Source organism: Lactuca virosa, chromosome 8 (genome assembly GCF_052849685.1).
Source record: "Lactuca virosa cultivar CGN04683 chromosome 8, Lactuca_virosa_CGN04683_v6, whole genome shotgun sequence".
In the NCBI taxonomy this organism is placed as follows: Eukaryota; Viridiplantae; Streptophyta; class Magnoliopsida; order Asterales; family Asteraceae; genus Lactuca; species Lactuca virosa.
Window position 1 is genome coordinate 120,418,504 of NC_136433.1, and position 21,005 is coordinate 120,439,508.

General features: G+C 33.6%; 2 protein-coding genes across 2 annotated transcripts; both read right to left on the reverse strand.

Annotated features, from left to right (window-relative positions):
• Window positions 1-1,271: 1,271 nt before the first annotated feature.
• On the reverse strand, window positions 1,272-4,002 carry LOC145133163 (alpha-soluble NSF attachment protein 2-like). Its single transcript, XM_079068098.1, has 9 exons — window positions 3,871-4,002; window positions 2,884-3,093; window positions 2,709-2,758; window positions 2,558-2,630; window positions 2,382-2,461; window positions 2,139-2,290; window positions 1,859-2,066; window positions 1,680-1,760; window positions 1,272-1,555 (listed from the first exon to the last, which is right to left on the reverse strand). The coding sequence occupies exons 2-9, from the start codon at window positions 3,026-3,028 to the stop codon at window positions 1,472-1,474; spliced, it is 873 nt and encodes a 290-aa protein (XP_078924224.1). The 5' UTR covers window positions 3,029-3,093; window positions 3,871-4,002; the 3' UTR covers window positions 1,272-1,471.
• A 5,837-nt stretch (window positions 4,003-9,839) lies between these two features.
• Window positions 9,840-14,211, reverse strand: SRF2 (STRUBBELIG-receptor family 2). The gene is made up of 15 exons (XM_079063501.1): window positions 13,683-14,211; window positions 13,107-13,239; window positions 12,905-12,976; window positions 12,747-12,812; window positions 12,595-12,666; window positions 12,450-12,521; window positions 12,299-12,370; window positions 12,146-12,211; window positions 11,679-12,068; window positions 11,324-11,597; window positions 10,967-11,232; window positions 10,730-10,877; window positions 10,525-10,655; window positions 10,303-10,459; window positions 9,840-10,208 (listed from the first exon to the last, which is right to left on the reverse strand). The coding sequence occupies exons 1-15, from the start codon at window positions 13,774-13,776 to the stop codon at window positions 10,029-10,031; spliced, it is 2,193 nt and encodes a 730-aa protein (XP_078919627.1). The 5' UTR covers window positions 13,777-14,211; the 3' UTR covers window positions 9,840-10,028.
• Between the last annotated feature and the right edge of the window lie 6,794 nt (window positions 14,212-21,005).

Below are 21,005 nucleotides of genomic sequence, written 5' to 3' on the forward strand. Positions count from 1 at the left end.
TCGGTGACCTCGAACTTTATCTTAGTCGAGTGATGGTAAGGAGTCTCTAAATATGAGAGAAAGACGGTAGTTGTGGATCTGAATTTTGGTCGTGAAAGAGATGGTGGCGGTTTCAGATTAAATATTCTCTAAAGAGGGACAAAAATCGAGATGCTGAGAAACCTGATAGTAGTGTAGTAGTGGTGGTTGTGGAGGTGGAGGTCCGGCGGTAGTTTTGATGGTGCTACGGGGTCAGGAAACTGATAGTTGGTGGAAAGCAACGGTTGTAGTGACAACTGTAGATCTAGGGTTTTATGAGAAGATATGAATCAGAGCTTATGTGAGAGAGAGAGAGAGAGAGGAATTTTCTTTTAATTATAAAAGTATTTAAATAAATAAAAACTGAAAAAACAAAAATAAAATGCAAAATCGTCATTACAAAAAAGTTTAAAATAAATTGGACCAAAGTGTCAAGAAAATGAAAACCTTTGGACCATGAGTGTTAGTCCAAACCTTTTTGGCCCAAAGTGGCAATTTCCACCTAACCACAGGGACCATTATGGCCATTTTGTCTATTATGAATGGTATAGTTTGTCTATAGGACAAGTAAGAGGGATTAAATGCAAATCTTATTTCAATGTGTGTGAGAGAACATACTCATGAAGAGAATACGGTGTAAAGATTGAATATGATTTTATGTCTAGTACGCGGCGCATACTAGAGGATTACGTGACACATAATAGATTGATACGCAACCTCATTAAACAATTACGCTATCTGTACACATGAGAAACACGGAGCATCGAGCCGACTCAATGAAACAACGTATAAGCATGACGGATTGGTTTTTAATCCCATTTCTTGGGTGCGTTCTTAACAAACTCATACCATTTAGCATTATATGAAACCAGTTTTTGCATCTATAAATAAGTTATCGTCTAAATATGTATCATGTTAAAAGATTCTATTATAAATTAATGAAAAACTAGTTTAGAACCTGTCCAGTTTAAGATGTAGCTCTGACTTGAGTGAAAAACGTATTTTAATTTTTTAACTTGTTTAGAATTTGACTTCAGTACAGTTTTAAATGGGTTACAAATTTTAATGGGTTTAGGTCTAATCCATGTCTATCCTAAACCAGTCCTTGATCATGGATTATTAATCAGTCCAATCCATTTTAGAACCCGTTTCGAGATCTATTCAGACTGTTTCATCCATCTCTCTAACTACAATCAAGGGCAGCAATGGTTCATGTTATTATAGAAAATCTACAACTTCTCAGAACACACTCATGAAATCACAAAAATATATCTAAACGTTCGGTTGTAGATGATTGTTAGAAAAGCATACCACAATGCAGATATAGTCCCTCAAATGGAGTTACAATTACATACACTTTATAGAGAATAATAACACGCACAATTAAAAACCACCATGAGAAAGAAAAAGTGAAAAACATCACCACAAAAAGAACAAATCAAATTCTGAACTCTCAAGTAAGATCATCATCATCCTCCTCCTCTTTTGCCTTCAACAACAATTTCACTCTCAACAAAAGTGTTGTCTTCCACTCATCCTATATAAAAAAATACCAACCAACAACATTAGAGACCCCTTTTGTTACAACACTACAACAAATTTGTACTGTGTTTGACATGCATTTGTCAGTATGACAAAAGTTAGGAACATTTTTGTATTACCAGCTTAGTCATGCTGTCAAATTCCTTCACAGCATCAGTGAACTTTTCAACATCTTCTTCATCCACAGCTGCAGCTAAATCCTGTCATTAAGAAAAAATATATATAAATATAAACTGATGGGATTGGGATTTAATATAAAAAAACATTAAAAAAAAGGGGGGGATTTAATAAAACATACTGCAAGCAATTTGCATTCACGTGTTCCTGAAAATGTGGGATCAAGTTCCTGATAACGATCCAAAGCATTTGTGATTGCAACAACATCATCTTTACAGAGTTGGCAAATCCCAGCATTTAATAAATGCCCTCTCACTCCATATTTTAGCAAGTTATTATTCAGAGACTGTTTTGCTATCTCTTCATATATCTCTATAGCTTTCTGATATCTGAAACAACACATTTTCAGGGTATTATTACTCATGATTTTAATCCCTAATTCATATATATATGAAACTTACTGTTCCAATTGAGCAGAAAATTGTGCGATTTTCTGCTTGCATTGGTTTGCAGAAGTTGTTACTTCTTCACCTTGGAAAAGATCAGATGCTTTATCATAGTAAGCAATAGCTTTCTCCAAATTTTGCTCCTGTTCATATAACTCGGCAATTTCCTACAGAGTGAAACCAAATTGTATAAAAAACTAAATTAAAATTAATAAATAAAAAACTGGGAAATAAATGATAATCCTATGATGTATGTACCTTGCAATATCTGGCAGCCATGCTGAGTCTTCCAATTTCCATGAAAATGTTTAATGCTTGCTCTAGGTTAGCTATGCACTCTGCAGACATTTAAGATAACAAGAAAAAAAAGAAAACATTTTTTATATATCCAGGAAAAATAATGGATTAAAAATCATTATCTTTTTAGTTTATACCCTTGGTGCTTGTTTTCTTGTATGAGTGAGCTGCATCAGCATAAGCACTAGCAGCTTCATGTTTGCTATCCATCTAGAAAAAAGAAAACACAAAATCAAGATTATTATGGGGTTCAAAAACTGATGATAGAATTAACTATTAAGAACTTACTTTCAGATGACACTCAGCCAGCTTGACATATACAGATCCAGCTTGGTCCCCTGAAAATATTATCAATAAGCCATCTTTAAGAAAATTACGGTTTAAAAGATTAAAATACATAAATGAAAGTTTTTTTGTAAGAAAGAATGATATGAATGTTTCAGGATTAATATTTAATACTAACATGATTTGGCAAGCTTGTAAGAATTGGCAGCTTTTTCGTATAAATCACCAGCATCTTCAAACTTGGACCCAAAGAAGCCCCAGCCATTGAGCTTCTTGTCAGCTTTCTTCTCAAATTCCTGACCTTTTGCTATTTGATCAGACATTCTCCCACTCTGTGAGATGTTTCTCAATAGATCCCTTTTGTTCTTTGCAAGATGTTTCTCCCACTCTGTGAGTTTTCACACAGAAGAATAGAAAAGAAGAAGATTTTAAGTTAAGAAAAAGAAATAGAAAAAAAGGAAATTGGTTTGCCTTCCTCTTTTCTCTTTGCAAGTTTATACCTTGACCTTAGCTAGAACCAAACTAGAACTAACAATGAGGTAGTATTGGGGAGCATAGAGATATCCTAGGAGGCAAGTTTACCACATCAATAGATTCAATCATTTCTCAGCTTTATAGAAAGTGAATTTGGAATGGAGAAAAAAAGGAACAAGTAACATTTATCCTGCCTCAGGATCAACCAACCAATGATCATGGGCAATATGCTCTAAGATGTGAAGTATGATGTTGTTGCAGGCATGCAGGATCTAAAGGCAAAATAGATATCATCTGTTGTGTAATTGTAAACCCTAAGCCAAAAGTTGAATTAATCAAATTTAATCGCTAGTGCAACCATGGACACATGTAGGTTATCTGAATTCCTACTTGTGCATCGTTAGATCAATTAGCTAAACTGCTTTAAATCCTTGATTAGATGTCGTCTACACGTATCAAATTTCATTTTCGCATACTTAATTTGAAGGAAATATTTTAGCATCGATACAAGTACTTGCCTTTCAAAAACAAACGATGCAACTGGTAGGCAATAAACCCTAAAATGAGCACATTGAAAACTAATATGAAATTGAAGTAATCATCATTTACTCTAAACACGATCGAATCCATAGAACAGTCTGAAACAACTCAAAACAAATTAGGTTACTCGAACAAGAAGAAAAAGACTCACACAGGTAACTGCAGGAGAAGCACAAGAAAGGCGACGATGAAGAGGATCGGTATGGCGTGCGAAGTCCTCTTTCCTTATTCGATATGTGACGAAGAAGAAGAAGAGATTAGATTTGAAGAGTGTGGTTGGACTAAGAGGGTTTTGGATAAATAGTTTTTAGCTTATTAGCTTATTGCTTATTGCTTATTTGCTTATTGCGGCGAAAATAAGCATTTTTTTAAAATGTGTTTGGATTAGCTTATTGCGGTGGGAATAAACAATAAGCATTAAGCATTTTAAGTGTTTGGCAAACAAAACAACTTATATGAGTAAAATAACCAATAAGCAATAAGCAATAAGCATTCCTCCATTGCTTATTAAAATCAGTTTATTTTGCTTATTTCTACCGCAATAAGCTGATTTTTAAAGACTCCTATCAAAACACTTAAATTTGCTTATTGCGGTGGGATTAAGCAATAAGCAATAAACAACCCATTTTTTCCCTATCAAAACACCCCCTAAGTCAAGATTTTGAGGAGAGATGGAATAGGGGTAGAAAGAGAGGATCAGCCGGTGATGGAATAGAGGGCTGATCGCTCAGGCGGAGTTCTTTTTTTTTTTTTTTTTTTTTCTTTTTAAGCTTTATTATAAACTCGGAGACAAAAAAAAACTAGATGATAACAAATATAGGAATGTCAAAAAGTCTCGTGGGACCCCGATTCTGTGGGGGCCCGTCCCGTTTGAGCGGGGACGGGAGCGAGGGCGGGGGTTGGCAGTCCCGTCCCGAAACCCCCATGGGGGCCCCGTTAATAAATTATATATAATTACATATATTAATTATATAAATATAATAAACAATAGAATGATTTTTACGTATTAAAATTCAACCAAAACATGTTTTTAAGATGTTTGTAACATGTAAAATTATGCTATAAATAACTATTTGTTACCTAAAAAATAGTTCTTTTAGCCTAAACAAGAACTTCTTTTTAACCCACATAAGGTAGCCCAAAATCAATCGGGGGCGGGGGAACGGGGGCGGGGGCGGGGGTAAGAAGGTGAATTCGGGGGGCGGGGGTGGAAAGGATGGAGATTTCAGGGGCGGGGCGGGGGCGGGGGCGGGGGAATGAGAGAATTTTGGGGGCGGGGGCGGGGGATGCAATCCCCGTCCCGTTTGCCCCCGTTGACATCCCTAAACAAATAGTTATTAGTTGGACGGTTGTAACTTTTATTATATGAATTTTTGACAAAAATGATTAGAAACTTTTGAAATGTGTATAATTACAAAAAGGGCACACATCTTTTGGTCATCTCTTGATTGAAACTCACAATGTTTAAAGTATCCTTTATTGCAAGGTTGTCAAAACCGAGATTTTATTTAAAAACGTTTTATGTTTTGCAAGATCGTGATCGTAAGATCCTAAAAAATGAACTCATAATCACATTTGTTCTCAAGATAATGTAATCAATTTTAACTTTTTAAGCCTTATCCATAATTTTTGTTGCTACATCCGTAAACATTAAGAATCAAACATCTATTAGAAATAAGATCATTTTGATCATGTACAAGTAAGACATAAGATCACAAAAGGGATTATAATAGGTGTGCACTGCCTAACTCGTGAGGAATTGAAAAAGTTATGATGCTCTAGAAGACTTCTTACAACTTGTAACGCTCGATTTGAAGTTGAGTAAACGAATTTTTGATACTTAGCTATACAATAAAACTAAAGAGGTGAGATCGTAATCGTTTTTCACTTGTAGGATCTTAAAATCATAAAATCGTAAGATAAAAAGTAAGATTTTAACAACCTATGGGATGTCTGAGCCATGCCTGGTGAGCAACCAAGCTAATGGTTTATATTATAACATACTTATAAAATATTTTATATGGGAAAATAATTTAAAAGGGTAACAACAAAATATCAAAATCATATAAAAACATAGATACTCAATTATCCATTATTTTAATTGAAGTTATTATTTTTAAATGTAAAAATACATAAACGCTCAATTATATATTATTTTAATCGAAGTTAAACATATAGTATAAAGCCATCATAGTTTTGATAATTAAGTATTTATGTATTTAAATATTTAAATATAATAATATATAAACACGACTAATTTCCAGATGTAAAATTATACCATATTATGATTTTTTTAAATATAAAAATATGTATTGATATAATGATATGTCTATTTGTACCAGTGTTGTAAAACTTGTCGAGTTGGCCGATTACTCGTCCGAGTATTCCCTACTCGGCCCCTTATCGATGTGAGTTACAGAATCCGAGTACTCTTCGATCGGTCCCTTACTGATGCGAACAGTGCTGTAAAGTTTTTCAGTAATTGTTCACGAAGTAAGACACACATTTGATTTTGACAGTAATTGTTCACGAAGTAAGACCATTGTGTGTTTTTCATTTATTGTGTATTCACATGTATCTAATTTTGTTATATGTTTCAATCAACTTATGGTTTTAACTTATGATTTTGACATATATAATTTCCCTAAAAACATTTCTACATGAATTACCGAATCCAAGTACTTCACGAGTACTCCCGATTATTTCCAAGTACTTGCTACTCGGTAGTCGGCCGAACAGGTACCGAGTAGCGAGTTCTACAACCATGATTACACAAAAACACACATATTGTAAAAAAGTAATTTATATGTATGTAAAAACATGTATTCATAAATTGAAATACTTTGAGCATACATGTAAAAATACGTTATATCTATGCTATAACGTGTATTTTTTGAAATGATATTTTTTTTGTGAGAAAATTGTAAAAGGATTATTGGTAAAACGTGTGTAAAAAAATAAATGATAAATATATACAAAAAAATTTGATGGTATAATGTCTACATATTAAAGAGTAAAATACACGTTAGCAACCATGTGACATGCCACATGACAGGTGACTTACTCTTACTGATAATGCAATGACATTCTTTGAACAAAATATAAAGTTTAATTGTCATATGTGTACAAAAACTATAATTTGGGTAATATGTGTATATATTTTCAATAACAGTTTTATAAAATTGTGATAATCTTTACCATTTTAAACAATTTTCCTTTTAATATACAAGTATAAAAAAAGATTTATCACTTTTATATTATATTTTTGTAAAATCTATCAATGACTGTATTCTAACAATATAAAACTTTCTATGAAAAATATATTTGAATATTCTGATTAAAAAACATCAAAAGATGTACATATATTTTCTTAACAAAAATTTAAGATTTTTATAAAATATGAGTAATTTTATAAGTCAAACAACAATTTTTTATTTTATTTTGCAAAATGACTTTGTATTAGGTATTTTTGTTAGATCAACATTTTTATATCATAGATTTTTGTAAAATCTCTAACAAGTCACACCTAAAACTATTTTTACACCATAAACATTTTTTTTTATAATTTTTTGCATCTATTTTTTTATTTTTTATTTTTTAATTTTCCTTGTCATGCATTGGCTCAGTTCATATTGAACTAAGTTTTTATTCTAAAAATGGACTTTCAAGATTCACACCATAAATTTTTATTTTATTTATTTATTTAATTTATGATTTATCCAATGTTGTTTATTTGAGACAACCATTTTTAGATCCAATGTTGTTCATTTTATACAACCTTTACCATTTCAAGCCCAATAAATAATTCCTATATCATGTTAATTAACATTTTGACAATCTAATCTATCTCTCAAGTACCAGCAACACACATATGATATTAGGAGTGAGTCCATCCAACCAGATCAACCAAAAAGATTTTTTAGCCTTCCACATTTTGAAAAAAGATGATTGTGATCGGTTTGAGCTCCTATTTGTTGACATGGTTGCATGGTAAAATTCATTCTTAATATGAAATTACTTTTGCATTTTAAGTTTGATTAAAGTGTTACAAATGTTTATCAAATAATTCCTAGATCCAAGTGTTTCTAAACTGCTTAGAACCATTGATCATAATAGACAAAACCTCTTAAAAAAAATTAGAAACCATGTTCTTAGCGGTTTCTACAGATGAAAATCATTAAATATTGCCTCCAACATATGGAGAGAGAGAGAGAGAGAGAGAGAGAGAGAGAGAGAGAGAGAGAGAGAGAGAGAGAGAGAGAGAGAGGTGAATCATGAATATGGTTTTTAATGAAGCTAAATGAATGCCTCATAAAGGTCGAAAAATTAGCCAATCATATATGATATGAACAATTTCACTTACATGACATATCAATAAACCTTAAGCCAAAAGTTGATTTAATAAAATCTAATCGTTATAGTGTCGTCATTGAAACAAGTATGTGATCCTTATGAGTTCTTATTGTGCTTTGTTTTATAGTTGATTGCCCTCTTAGATTGGGTGTTATATGGATTTATACCTCTTTCGTAACCCTTGGGTAGGAGTGTAAACGAGCTGAGTCTAACTTAAGCCCAATTAAGTTCGAGTGTGGCTCGTTTCGAGCCTTTTATATGAAACCCGAGCTTGGCCTGTGAAAGATCTATCAAGTTTGAAAGTTATAAAATTTTATTAAACTCAAGCTCGTTTCTAGCCTTAATATAAAATGTTATATTTTCTTTACTTAAAAATTTATTTGTTAGAAAATTAATAAAATCCGAGACCTACTATAAATTATGATGTGGACTCGACCATTTGTCCATTTGTACTAACCTTTCCAAGCACCACATCAAAATGAAAAGTATCATTTCTATTTTCTCATTTTCCTAGTTATAAAACATCTTATCTCTTTAAGTTTATTTTCTATATTAACGTGGGATACATTTGATTATAATACATATTCTCTTTATCCCATACACTATCATCATCTTTAACATTCCTCTTTTAAATACTTAAAAACTACTAACTGTCTTAAATCTTAACCAACTAACCTTAGGCCTGACAATCGTGTCGTGTTCGGGTTGGCGTGTCGCGGGTTGGCGGGTCAAAATATGCTAACCCAAACACAACCCATTTAAATATACAGGTCACGGGTTGGCGGGTCACGGGTTAGCGGGTTTGGAACATAAACCCATATATGACCCGCCAACCCATTTATTTATACGGGTTCATAGGTTGGTGGGTTCGTGGGTCAGATTTTATAAATAAAATTGACATTTAAACATGAACAAATTCTTGATGGTTGATGCAAACATATCCGAATTTTAGACACTTAAGTCTTAAACATCAAAACGAAAATTAAAAACATTCATAGAAACATGTTCAAACTAAACATTAATACAAACATATTCAAACTAAACATTAATACAGTCATAGATAATTCAAGTGGTCTATGAATCAATGGTATATATTATATATATTAAATATTAATACTTGATACATAAATACATTTAAAAATAAAATATATATATTTTTATTAAAAATACAAACGGGTTGACGGGTCAACCCGTTTATTTTTTGAGAAACTCATATATGACCCGTTTAATAAATGGGTTGGCGGGTTGAAAAACTCAACCCAAACCCATTTATTTCGTGTCGTGTCGAGAATTGTCAGCCCTAACTAACCTAGTAACAAAAACATTTCCAACAAAATCCACATTGACGTTCCATATGATTAAAAAAGGGAACCAACTTTGCATTTATGTTTGGTTTGACATAATTTTAGTAAAATGTTTTGGTTGATATTATTTGCCATCCGATATAATTTTGTAGGTTGCTAATCATTTTTACATTGATTTATTTGACATCAAATGGCATATGACATGCTTTTTGTAATAGTTAAATCTATACTTTGCAATTAAAAATGAACTTATTACACATGTTTATCTACAATAATGCTATCAAACTTTTTGAGTTTTGACAATCATTATTCTATTTTCTATGAGTTTTTGCAACAAATTAATCCTTATTTTTGTAAGAATACACAAATACGAGTTTTTGCATCATGTAAAAAAAATGTTATAAACATAAAAAGATTAAGGAAAAAATATTTCTTGAGAGATTGATTGTTTTTTTTTACGTTTATGTTTTCCCTTTACAAATTATTGAAGTTGACTTGATACATTCAAAAAAATATAGTATTTCCCTATTAGAGCAAAATCTTTTTGAGTTTTGAGTTTTGACAATCATATATGATGACTTGTTGGAACATAACCATGGTAACAGTAACACATGTAAAAGGAAGTGATCAAATGATTCATCATCGATCAGATTCAGATAGACATATAGCTCACTGTTGGTGATCCAATGAAGCGTGAGTTTGTTGATCGGAAAGACCTCTCATACGGATCAAAATCAGTATCCACCCCCGTTCTCATTCTCCGGTACTCTTCCAGCATTTGCCCCAGTGACTCCATGATTTCCGTCATCGAACGTCTGAATCCCCTCTCCGCCTGTTAACAACAATCATCAACTGTCTTTTACAAACAAATCAATTCCTTTCACTTCATCTTCATAATCATACATGATACATGCATAAGCCAATACCTGAGTACAAAGCGACACAATATCAGCAAATCGCGACAGAACCTTTGGGGGAATTGTCTTCCTGATGCCTGCTTCAACCATTTCATCCAACGATTCACTGTCATGAAGCCGGGAAGAAGCCCATTGCACTAGCGAACTCTCGTCTCTCAGTGGATCTCTGTTTTTTCAAAAAAAAATCACAACAGATCTCAACGGAAAAAGACGAAGATGAATGTAACGTACCCATCGAACGGCTTCCTTCCAGTCAAAATCTCCAAAAGCAGCACTCCAAACGCATAAACGTCGTCCTTTTGGTTACCAGTTCCAGGTTTTGTGTGTTCATAAGAAATGCCACCAGTATCAGTCTCTGAAGCCTAATTAAATCATCATCATTAAGCAACACAATCAGAAAATATAAATAAATAAATAAATTGTTGTGCGAGCGTACCTGAGCTCTAGCACTGCTGATTGTTAGGGGCTTCAAAACAGCGAGATAGCAGTCGGAGATCCGAGGCGTTAGATCTTCATCAAGTAAAACATTAGCAGCCTTCAAATTTCTGTGAGCTAAAGGAGGCGCACATGTCGTATGCAAGTAGCTGAATTAAACAGCAACGAAATTGACATTCAAAATTACGGAATCAAACCCTAGAGAAAAAAGGAAAATTGAAAATTGTGATATGCTTACTTCAAAGCTCGAGCGATTCCAAGAGCGATTCGAAGACGAAGCCCCCAAGATAAAGGCATGTATGCTTCCGAATGCAAAGCATAATCAAGAGACAGATTTCTTACATATTCATACACAAGCATATGCTGCCCTTGTTCTACACAGTATCCATGAAGCTGTATGATGTTTGGATGTCTTACACGCGATGCATTCCAAATCACCTCCAAAAACTGCTGTTCTTCGTGAAGAGATAATGCCACCGTGTTTATACACTTCACTGCAAACACCTAAAACACAAAAAACAATCATCATGTCTACAATTATGATCAATACTCTGTTACAAAACTTTGTAAATTGATTCAGAATGTAGTTGATTACTTGTCCATCAGGAAACTCTGCTTTGTACACAGATCCGAGAGAGCCTTCTCCTAGGAAATTACTTCGATCAAAGCTATTTGTTGCTAATTGCAATTCTGCCACTGTGTATAAAGTTGCACCAATTGGCATTCTACTCTTTTTAGCAAAACTTCTTCTTCTATTCACTCTCACAACTTTTGTACGAACAGGAGCTGCATGCCTTGGGCCAGTGGTGGGTGAGCTGATAACTGACACTTCTGGGCTCTCATCAAGAGCTGTAGATGAACAATCTGTAACACAAATTTTTTGATTAAAAAATAAAAAAGAAGATAACAGAAACACATTTATGATTTGAACAAAGATTAAATTTGACTTGCCTCTGGGCATACTGACTGGAAGAGAGGGTTGTGACCCTTCACTGCTGGCTGGTCTTCTAAGCTTTCTAGAATGATTACGCAAGCGAATCACAATGAAGATTACTAAACATGCTGCCATAAGAGCACCTACACCATAAAAAATGACCATGTGGCCTGATTTTTTCTTCTTGTGGTTGACAGGCTCAGTCAAAGGATAACTCTTGACTGCACTTGATGACTCTGTAGATGGTGGAGAAGTATTGTTTTGCTGCTCATTTGGATTTTCCATGGGGAAATCCCATGGTGGACTGTTGTCCCCTTTATCAAACATATTACCTCCAAACCATAGATTGTGTATAGTTTGGAATTGTTTTGGAATGATTCCACTGAAATGGTTATCTTGTATGTTCCTGAAATTGTGTGTATTTTTATATTCAGCATCATGAAAAGAAAAAGAACTATAGAAAGATGTCAAAAAAGGACTTACAGATCCGTTAGTTGAAGGTCTGCTAGAAAGATGACTGACCCTGTGAATTCATTATGCTGCAAGAACCTGCAAGATTCATTCTATTCCAACAATCAATAGAACTAATAAAGATGGCATAAGTGTAAATATTAGTCAATTGGAAGGTAAACTCACAGTCTTGATAGGCCTCTCAGTGTTCCAAATGAACTTGGTAGGTCTCCGATAAATTGGTTGTATGAGAGGTCCCTGTGAAAGAAGTCAATAAGAGTCAAACATGTATGCAAGTGTTCTGATTCATAGTGAGAAAACTTCATATCATGCATACATTTCTTTGAGACATGATAAGCCTGTAAATACATTCCCAACAGGCCCTGACAAAAAATTGTGGCTCAAATTCCTGCAAGGGAGAAAGATTATGATCATGTGATTGTTAAGTGATGGAAAAATTAAGGGGAGGGGGGATAACTTACATGTGTCGAAGATTTTTCATGGAAGAGATTGAGTAAGGTATGTATTGACTTAAGTTGTTGCAAGCCAAATTTCTGCATTCATTGAATTTTAGGTTCATGGAATGAGTAATTTTATATACAAAATATTTGTAACAGAGTTCAGTGAATCTTACAAATGAGTTAGATTCAAAGGTAGACCGTATGGAATTTCACCATAAATGTTGTTGTTGCTCACATCCCTAGTATAGAAAGCACCTCACTTTAGAAGGTTGGATATATTTGCACAATAAAATGCATCATGATTTACAATTGCATGATCAAAAGCACTTACAGTTGCTTCAAGTGATGGAAATTATTGAGCTGATAACCAAGGTTTCCAGTGATGTTTAGGTTGTCAAGTTTACTGTAAGTAAAGTGAAGGAAGGTAAGTTCATTGTAAATTATCAAGAAAGTATACTCTGTTTGCAATGCCATAAAAGTGACTCTTTGAAATTGTGGGATTAAACTGAATGGAGGAAATACTTAAAGTTTACATTTGGATGATTGAAGAACCAGCACAGGAAATTCCAGTCCATGATTCTTGACATGGATCACCACCATTTGATTTCCATCCTTTGAGCTGAGGTGGCGTATTAAAAGACCTATACAGATCTTGTAGAGCTCTAACTGTAGAGATTGCACAAAGAGTATTAGATACTGTGCTTTGATTAGGATTAATTCCTAGGCTATCAAGTAGTTCTTGCAATTGCTGCTGTGGGGTATGCATTACATAGATACACCAACATCATTCAATATAACACAAACTGTAGAAAAAAGCCAAAATCAAACGTTTTCACTGTAGTACGAACTTTAATCAAAGGCTGAAATCAAATTTTGACTGCTGTCATTCTCTCCAAAGAACGATAAACCCTAAATCCTATAAACATGAAAAGTTGCAGTGGTTCACAATAAGAAATCAAATCTCTGTAATTCATCATCAAGAGAAGAAGTTCATAGACTGTACTGTAACTTGGAAGAAAATGAAACTAGGGTTCGTAACAGAAATTCAGTTGATAATTCACTAAGAGAACATACAAATCAGAAGAAGTCTCTGAGAATCGAGAAGATACCATCGGAATTATCAGTATGCGTTGAACCCTGTGGCACCAGAAACACCAACAACGCAAACACATTGAAGTACAAGCATCTAAAGCGACAAGTCATTGTTGAAAGTTATCTCGGTAGACAAATTAGCCAAATACTTCTTCAAAACCGCCTGAAAACATCAAAGAACATGATTATAAAGAGCGTATTTCACTTATAAGAATCAAAATGTGATTTATACTTAACTGCACGATAAATCAACTGCGCGATTTATGTTAAAAACGAGAAAAGCATCAGTTAACCACTTTGCAATCAAATATTCTCATAAAAATCCACAATTCGCACACGATTTAGATCATTTGATACAAAATATTCACTGTTCTAAGAGATAAACAAAAACGTACGACCAGTATATCCATCAAAAGCATAAACCTATGAATATGAAACCAATCGAAGAAACCATTAAAGAAAATTAGGGTTCTCGATCTATCTTCGAAGTGCCTGTTCTCTGTAAAACTGTCATTTAGTGAGAGAGTGTTGAGAGAGAGAGAGAGGGAGAGATGGAATGGCGGTGAGTTGCAGAGAACGATAGGCAGGGTAAAAAGATTACGGAGTGCAACGTCAGCAAATAAACAGTTAGTTTGTTACGTTCGCGCGCCCATGGTGCTACGAATAAAGCATACATGATATATATATGTTGTAAATTGTGCTTAATAAGGTGTACATAAGGGACCAATTCGGAATAATCATCATTTTATTTTATAAATGTATGTATATTGGAAAAACGTGTTGGAAAATTGGTGATAACCGATTTATAAAAATGGTTTTCCTTATTTTTTTAATACTTTCAAAATAGATTTAATATGAATGAGAAATTAATATTTAAAATAATGTGTTGGAAGAAGTAAATAAAAGAGTTTAATGGATAGAAGAAAGAAAAGAAAAGTTCATAAACCTTTTTTGCAAATATTTCTTTCTTTCGTAACTGAAATTGTAATTAATATTACAATTTAATTACATATTAACACACATTAATCTTTATGATTAATAAATGTGTTTAAATGAGAGGTTATAGAATGTGTAGTATAAATACCATTACTCTATAACCATTTGAAGACAAAAAAGAATGCAAGAAAACTCTCTTCTTCCCCACTTCATCTTCTTCTTTTTCTAGTTATATTAAGGATGTAATCCAAGCCTATTGAGGGTTTGAGTGGTCTAGAAGAACCACTTCAAACTGTTGTATCATGAGAAACAAACACCCGGTATCGAACGAATTTGTTTTAAGGACAATGTGTTAAACACATGCCTCAGTTTTTTTATTTTCTTGTTTGTTTTCGTATATTACTGGAATATTATTCCTACAAAATGAAATACTTAAAAAAGTCAATGTGTTCTATCATTGTTTCAGACACTATTTTAAAAAAAAGTAATTAAGTATTTATAAAATTAATTAACAATGTGTATACAGGTAATATGTTTTATATTTTTTTGAATTATGTAACAAAATTGTTTTTATACCGAGTATACACGACGTTTTATTTTAGTACCAAAAAAGTACATCATGCATTACCTATTTAACCTTACGTAAATTGATAAGCAAATGATATATTGTAAGTTGTAACATAAATTGAATAAAATGAATACTGTTGCATACACCGTGAGACATTATTACATAAATAAATATTTAACTAGTGTTATATCATTAGATATATGAATATTGATAAAACACGGTTTCATGTTAAAATTTATTTTATTGCAAAATTAGTAAATTGTAAAAAAAGTAATATATGAAACGTTTAAAAAATTTGATAATGTGGTATGTCTCCCAACTCTTTGATCTATTTAAAATGTAATTGGAGCCGTTTAAATTGGTATATAATCTACTGATCTAAAATACAACTCTCCAGGGTGGAGCCAGAATTTTAAAATAACGAGGGCTTATGATTTAGCATATAATTGGCTCCTTAATTATCAAGGCATGTATTATGAACATTTTTCAGTATTATGAACATTATACCTAATATTATCATTTACATTATATAACTGTGGTTCATGAACATTTTGTTTTTATTGAATAACGCGAATAACATGCACAAGATGATTTATCCTATAATTGTAAGAAATTAAATTACCAATCGTAATAAAATTATCAAATACAAATTACAAAAAAAAAAAATTAAATTACCAATCGTAATAAAATTATCAAATACAAATTACAAAAAAAAAAAAAAAACTAAATACGATATATAATTAGAATTAAACTAACCTTCTTATTGAATATGATATTTGAACTTTGGAGAGCAATTGTAGGAGCAAAGATTCTTAAATCTAAATGAAAAGTCACAATAGGTTTTTGTTAATCGCCGCCGATTTAGTATGTAGGCTAGAGGGATTAACAAGTATTATACTCATAGTTGAAGGGGGCTCTTGGGGCTTTTCACTACATCCAATATGGCTCTAACTTGCTTTGTTGGTAAAATACCCCATTAAAATGAGATGAGAATTAGGGGGGGGCGCAGCACCGGCATGTCCCCCTGTTGTCTCCGCCACAGCAACTCTCCTTAGTTATAAAATAAATTCTTTTCTTTTAGTTTTACTAATTATGAAAACATATTTTCTAACATTGTAAACTTGTTTAAGCTTGTATATGAGATTAAAGCATAGGGATGTTATTCGGGTCGGAACCGGAGAATCCGAATAACCTGAAAACCGAATAAGGATAATTGCATGAACCGAAACCCGGATCAAATAAACAATACGGGTTCGGTTCGGTTCGGGTATTAATCGGTTCGATTCGGTTGTGACTCGAATAACGCGAATAACATGCACAAGATGATTTAGAACCTAATAAACCGCATAAGGATTCTATAACCTGAACAACATTTATAATATGATTATAAACATTGTATTTTGTATGACTTTTGTAGCTTATAAATCATAAGTTATGATTCCAAAACAAATCTTTTAAAGAAACAAATTTGTTAATTAAAAATAATGCAAAGTATACATAATTGTTTCTAATGTGCAAAAAAAAAAAAGTTAGAATTTATGTAGTAAGAATGTAAACACGAATTAACTATTTTTGTGTAGTAAAAATGTAAACATGAATTAACTATTCTTGAGATATAAGAATGTAAAATCCAAACACCAAAAACTTGAGATATAGTTATGAAGCAACATACTAAACATTAAACACCCAAAAATCCATATAAGTTAAACATTAAACATTCAACAACCAAAATAAAATATGAATCTTAAGTTCTTAACCATATCCAAAATAACATTTGTCAAACAAGAATTAACTATTCGGGAATATTGATTGGTTGTTTACTTTTTCCACCTCCATTGTTTATCGCCTCTTCTAAAGATTTCGCAACCTCGTCGTCTTTAAAAACTTCATTAATGTTGTCCACAACTAGCTTTCTTGATTTCCTTTGTCACACCCCAGCCATCGGCGGAAACACCGGGTGGTGTAACGTCATTCTTCGTATCACAGTTATATAACATACATTGAACAGTACTAAAGAAAATACATACCTTTATTGATAACTGAAAGTTACATAACTGTTTTTCTAGGACCTATTACATAATATCCGACTATGGCATACTTCTTAATGAACAGAAAGGTAATAGTAAAACTTCTTCTGTTCGAATACATACCAGCTTTTCAAGTTCCTGAAAACACATGCATTTTAAAATACGTCAACATAAAGTTGGTGAGTCCACAGGTTTTGACTCCATAAAATAACACATTTTCCACGTTCAAAAGTATAGTTTTGAAAGTATTATTTTGACTCTCCAACGTTTAGTATATATATCCTAGGTATAATGGTTTACTTACCAAATAAGTATATACTTATAAGTCTCATATAGTATAAATATAAATGTTTGTAATTCCATATAAACGAAATTTACTACGTATAAATCTTATTTCAATTCTATACGAGCATGTGTGTTAGGTATATCCACAATCCCAAATTTCGATCATATCCGTCTTTGTAAACTCAATCGCCACCAACATTCTCTGTACATATGGTCCACCAATGACTCTTACTGAACTTGACGTAAGTTTCCACACATTAATCTCACGGGGTTGAACTTTTGGACCCACCATGAATTAGGAGGGGGGGAGGGAGAGAACTCATCACTCCTTATAATAGTGTGGATACCTATCCCGAATGGCTGTGTTTTAAAGCCTTGGGGGAGGGAGATCGACACTATTGCATAGTGCGAGACATCTTGTTATTAAGACATAATTCATGGAGATTATCCCATAGGTCTTTGGCGGTGCAATTATCATTCGAGATAATTTGGAGTAGGTTCGAGTTACAAGTGGAATAGAACCATGACTTGACTCTTGAATCAACAGACTCCCAATCTTCATTTTCTTCACTTGTTGGTTTGGATTGTTATGTGGCCAAGGACCTTAGCACCCTTGCAAATGTCTTGAAAAATTTTGCACCATAACTTATACTTGGATCCATCTATTGTTATTTTAAAACTAAACTGATTGTAAACATTCGTAACCGTGTAGACAAGTTGTTGGGCAGTAAGTACAGTAGTAGATGAGGATGTAGGGGTGGAGGACATGATACCAAATAATAAATTTAAAAATGACAGAAAAAACAAAATAAAGATCAAGGCACTTACCACGAGTTGAAGAATTATAGCAATGTAAATTGTACTACACACGTGAGGGGGATGCTATGATGGCTGCGGAAATAGGAAGACTTGAAGATCAAAAATTGGTAGTAGGTCTTCTTGCGTGACAACCCTAATCAAGGAGGATGGCAATGGGTTGTATCCTAAGAAAGAAGAACTCAAATAGTAGTTGTTGTGATGATCGACGAGTCAGCCATGGACAAGAACATGAGGCGTCGACTTTGTGTAGGAAGTAGTAGGCACCGAAAAAAAATCATAGGCTCGATACTATGTTGAATAGTGAGAATACCATGTTAGGGTTTGTATGTATTCCATACCTTTAAATATACAACCACTAGTACATTTACATAAAAGACCCCTATACTATATGAGAATAAATAACTATACAATACACAATAAATAATAGACTAACACTCCCCCTCAGTTCGAGCAGTGGGTTGTCTAATGCTTAAACTGCTTCTAAAATCAATGAATAACTGTGTGGGTAGTCCTTTAGTAAATATATCTGCAAACTGATGAGCATATGAAACATTGTGACAACCCGAATTTTTTTTTTATTTTTGCCTCGTAAAGCTCAGCCAATCAACTCAACTGAGTGTCAGACTCATTTCTGCTATCATTTAGCCTCGTTTAGAATCCGTTTAAAGGTTCAAAGCTCAGTACATTCAAGCCTCGAGTATAGGAATGGATCGCGTACACGTCTCGCATCAAAATCGAGCCTTACACTCCAACTTAAGGAGTGTACGGCCGCACACCCCTCTCCTGGCAGCACACTCACATTTATAAGTTTAGAACTCAGCCTCCTTTCATCCCTTTTCACCCTCCCAAGCCTAGAACACGATTTCTCTCTCAACTATCATCCGATTTGCAGCCTAGATCTTCGAGTTTGTAAGTGTTCTTCCTTTGATTTGTTGTTAATCTTCATAAACTAGTAACATCCTTTGATTTCATCCATTTAAAATCATGTTTTGGCTAGATCTTCAAATCTTCATCCATTTCACCAAGAACACCAAGAACACACACTTGTTCTTGGCGATTTTGAGCCTTCTCGAGCCTCCGGATCGTAAGTACTCTTTCCCAATGCTTGAATCTTGTTTAGAACACTTGATTTAGTCTTAGAAAATGCCCAAAACTCAAGAACATATGGTGTGTGCAGCCGCACACACAGGTGTGGCCGTACACCCCTCAAACACCCTCAAAACACCCTCCAAACACCCCTAAAGGCTTCCATATTGTAAGTACCATCCCCTAAGCTTGTTACTTACTAGATATGAGCGTTAGAAAACGTCCAAACCATGTTCATCAAGGAGTGTGCGGCCGCACACACTCCATGTGGCCGTACACCCCTTTGTTTAATGCTTAAGGGCCTCCAAAGTGCCTTTCTAGCTTCAACACTTGATGAGCATTAGTCCTACAAGCTTCCCTATCATTAGAATAGACTTTTGTGCACTCATTACCATGAGTGTGCGGCTGCACACTCCCTGGCCGCACACCCATGGCCGCACACCCATGGCCGCACACTCCTCAAAGTGGCCGTACACTCCCTTTAAGTGAATAACATGTGATTCCAACACTTGGTCAAAGTGTTTTCTAGTCCCGTAAGGTGTTTCCTTGCATTTGGTTGCTTCTAAACACTATATTTATGTCAATATATGCCATTATATATTATTTAGGACTCGTTAAGTCTCAGGACTTCATTCGTGGAACTTCTCATCCTTACGCGCATATTCGTTTGAATCACCCACATAAGGTGAGTTCATACCCCGTAATTGTGACAACCGTCAAATTTCGGTCAAGTCAAAGTCAAACAAAGTCAACAAGTCAAACCGGTCAACTCCATTAACCCTTGTATGTTAAGGTTTACGTTGTACAATTCGCTATTTTAATGAGAAAACATCATTTGGAAAATTCATGTGTTTGATTTTCCTTAGCCTTAACAGTGCTAAACAACGAACCAAAGCGATAAAACACTATTGCACAATTATTGGGGGCTGTGTAAGACTCTTAAACATGGCTTAACGGGGTTTACAAATATGACAATTGTAAAAATCTCATCATATTTACTATTTACTATTTACTATTTACTATTTACTACCTACTATTTACTATTTACGTTTTAAAAATTACTATTATTAGCCAATTAGTATTAACCATCTTCTAGAAACATTTGTCATGATTACATCATGAATATGTCATATACACTAACTAGTTATATGGAGAATGTCAACATTTAACACTTATTATTAAAGAATTATATATGAATAGTAATTCTTACTAGTATAAATACAAGGCTTAAGTCACTCATTTTCTACACCATTCTCTCTCAATTTCAAGACTTCCAAGGTTAATCATCAAGCTTTCTTCCACTCTTGGTTCTCGATTCGTCAAGGCATCTTCTAAGTGTTTTTGAGTTGAACACTTCTCTTCTCCAACATCCATCCTCTAAGAACACATAAGGTGAGTTCATACCCCTACATTTACATGTTTTTCTTAAGTTTTAAGGGGGGAATACAAGTAAAATCATCAAGAACACAATTAAACTTTTTCTATCAGATTACATCAGAAAAGATGAACTTCGATCACGGACTGTTTTGGTCAACTTAAATATTTTAGTTTTCAAAACTGTTCCAGGTGCAAGTAGTTCAAACTCTTAGCTTTAAAATGGCTACTTGCACATCTCCATA

Bases quoted from the DNA above. Each gene is read 5' to 3' on its own strand.
- LOC145133163 (XM_079068098.1), bottom strand. From the start codon at position 3,028: ATGTCTGATCAAATAGCAAAAGGTCAGGAATTTGAGAAGAAAGCTGAC. The intron at 2,759-2,883 runs GTTAGTATTAAA...TAATATTTTCAG, and splicing joins TTACAAGCTTGCCAAATCAT to GGGACCAAGCTGGATCTGTA. The intron at 2,631-2,708 runs GTAAGTTCTTAA...TCTTTTTTCTAG, and splicing joins TGGCTGAGTGTCATCTGAAA to ATGGATAGCAAACATGAAGC.
- SRF2 (XM_079063501.1), bottom strand. From the start codon at position 13,776: ATGACTTGTCGCTTTAGATGCTTGTACTTCAATGTGTTTGCGTTGTTG. The intron at 12,813-12,904 runs GTAAGTGCTTTT...TTTCTATACTAG, and splicing joins TTCCATCACTTGAAGCAACT to GGATGTGAGCAACAACAACA. The intron at 11,233-11,323 runs GTAATCAACTAC...TTTGTGTTTTAG, and splicing joins CAGAGTTTCCTGATGGACAA to GTGTTTGCAGTGAAGTGTAT.